Source organism: Sporobolomyces salmoneus (genome assembly GCF_050403485.1).
Source record: "Sporobolomyces salmoneus JCM6883 DNA, S_salmoneus_JCM6883_v1_ctg191, whole genome shotgun sequence".
NCBI lineage: Eukaryota > Fungi > Basidiomycota > Microbotryomycetes > Sporidiobolales > Sporidiobolaceae > Sporobolomyces > Sporobolomyces salmoneus.
In genome coordinates this window covers 1-1,551 of record NW_027480972.1, presented here as the reverse complement: position 1 = coordinate 1,551, position 1,551 = coordinate 1, and the positions used below count along the sequence as shown (strand labels likewise).

Genomic DNA, 1,551 nt, shown 5'->3' with positions numbered 1-1,551 from the left:
ATGAAGAACGATTCGTTGCCGACCAGGGCGTGTGATCGGATGAGACTTCGTCTGACAGCTGAGTGTATTTTCTAGCTAGGTGCTGATGGATGCTCGAAGTCGATAGTGAGGGCAGAGGGGAGATGCAACGGTCGAACTGAAAGTCGCTTGTTTCTTCAACTTTCGCAAGGGTTTTATTGGAGCTGATTCTGTTCTCTATGCCATTGCCTAGAGCCTGGCGCGCAAGTCGTGAAAAAATGGACGCAAATGCGAAACCAAAAACGAAAACTCGCAGTTAACGATCACGGAAGAGCTCGAGCGAGCGCCCGTCTCTTCCCTTCCTTCTGCTTCGGAGAGCCATGTGAGGGACGAATAGGTGGCAATCCCAGTGTCAGGAAGAGCCATTTGTCACAGTTCAGTGAAATGACAATGCGATCACTTCTCATTCCGAGTCGCTCCTTGCGTCACTTCGTCTCCTTCTGTGGACCCTCTTGCCTGAAGAGGACGCAGTCAGGCCTTCCGCGAGATGACGTGCTATATAACCGGAATTGCCGACAAAACGGTAGATTGAAAGGGATAATGAGACAGGAATAGAGAGAACGGAGAAATACGATTGTCTACGGGATATGCTTGGACGATATGGGCAGAGGACTGCGATACAGCGATATAGGACTCGATTTCTATCAAAAAGCGAAGGGAATCAGCTGGCGAAAGAGGAAGAAACGGGCGAGGTTTTGCTCACTATTTTGCGGAATGCTTTTGAAAGCTGAAAGCCGGTTCGACAACTAGACTCCGTTTCACGAGTGGTAAGATGGCGTACAGAAGAGAGGGGTAAGCCGGAGGCTAGAGAAGGGTGGTCGAAGGAGACGGCGGAGAGATTTGGGCGAAACGAGTCGCGGAGAATCGATAGGACGGATGTGTTCTAAGCAGGTTGAAATTGACTGTCAGCGAGCGATGTTGAGAAAAGGGCTGAGACAGCAGCAAGATCCTTACAAGACGTCGAATCAATACTCTTGAACAACCAGTTCGATCTGGCGAGGTCCCAACAATCCTCTCAAGGCGTCCATTTGTAACTCGGCGCGAAGTTCGGCTCCGGCATAGTCGAAGAAAGGTTCTGGGACAACAACGCGTCGAAAGTTTCGTGCCCAGGCCGCACCGAGGATCCCGGCGACTCGATCGAGCGATATCCTGTTCTCGAATCGAATAGTTTGAAGTCCTCCGAGTAACGGTGGTCGAGTCGGCGCTTCGTTGAACCAGTCGTGATGACTCATCCATAATTGACTTTCGTACGACCCATGTAGCTTGTGTTGGTCAAACACGAGAGTGTCGAGTTTTGGAGCTTTTGCGAGTGACTCGAAAAATCGTTGGAATCGTAAGATCGGTTCCTCATCGGACTCGAGCTCTACTTCATCGCTCGAGTGGCTGTTGACACCGATACGGCGAGTGTGGAGATGAGGGAATTGGGAATAATCGAGGTCGAGGAGAACTTCAATATTGAGGTGAAGAAATCGGAGAGTAGCAGAGGTTGCTGTGAGAAGGGGGAGTAATTCGCTAGGGAGAGCCGTCGATTCG

At 50.6% G+C, this 1,551-nt stretch overlaps 1 protein-coding gene across 1 annotated transcript; it reads right to left on the bottom strand.

The window, feature by feature from the left end:
* Positions 1–983: 983 nt before the first annotated feature.
* Positions 984–1,551, bottom strand: JCM6883_002947 (uncharacterized protein; the record flags this gene model as incomplete). The annotated part of the gene is made up of 1 exon (XM_076635735.1): positions 984–1,551. A coding segment is annotated over one exon (568 nt), but the record flags the coding sequence as incomplete, so codon positions are not given.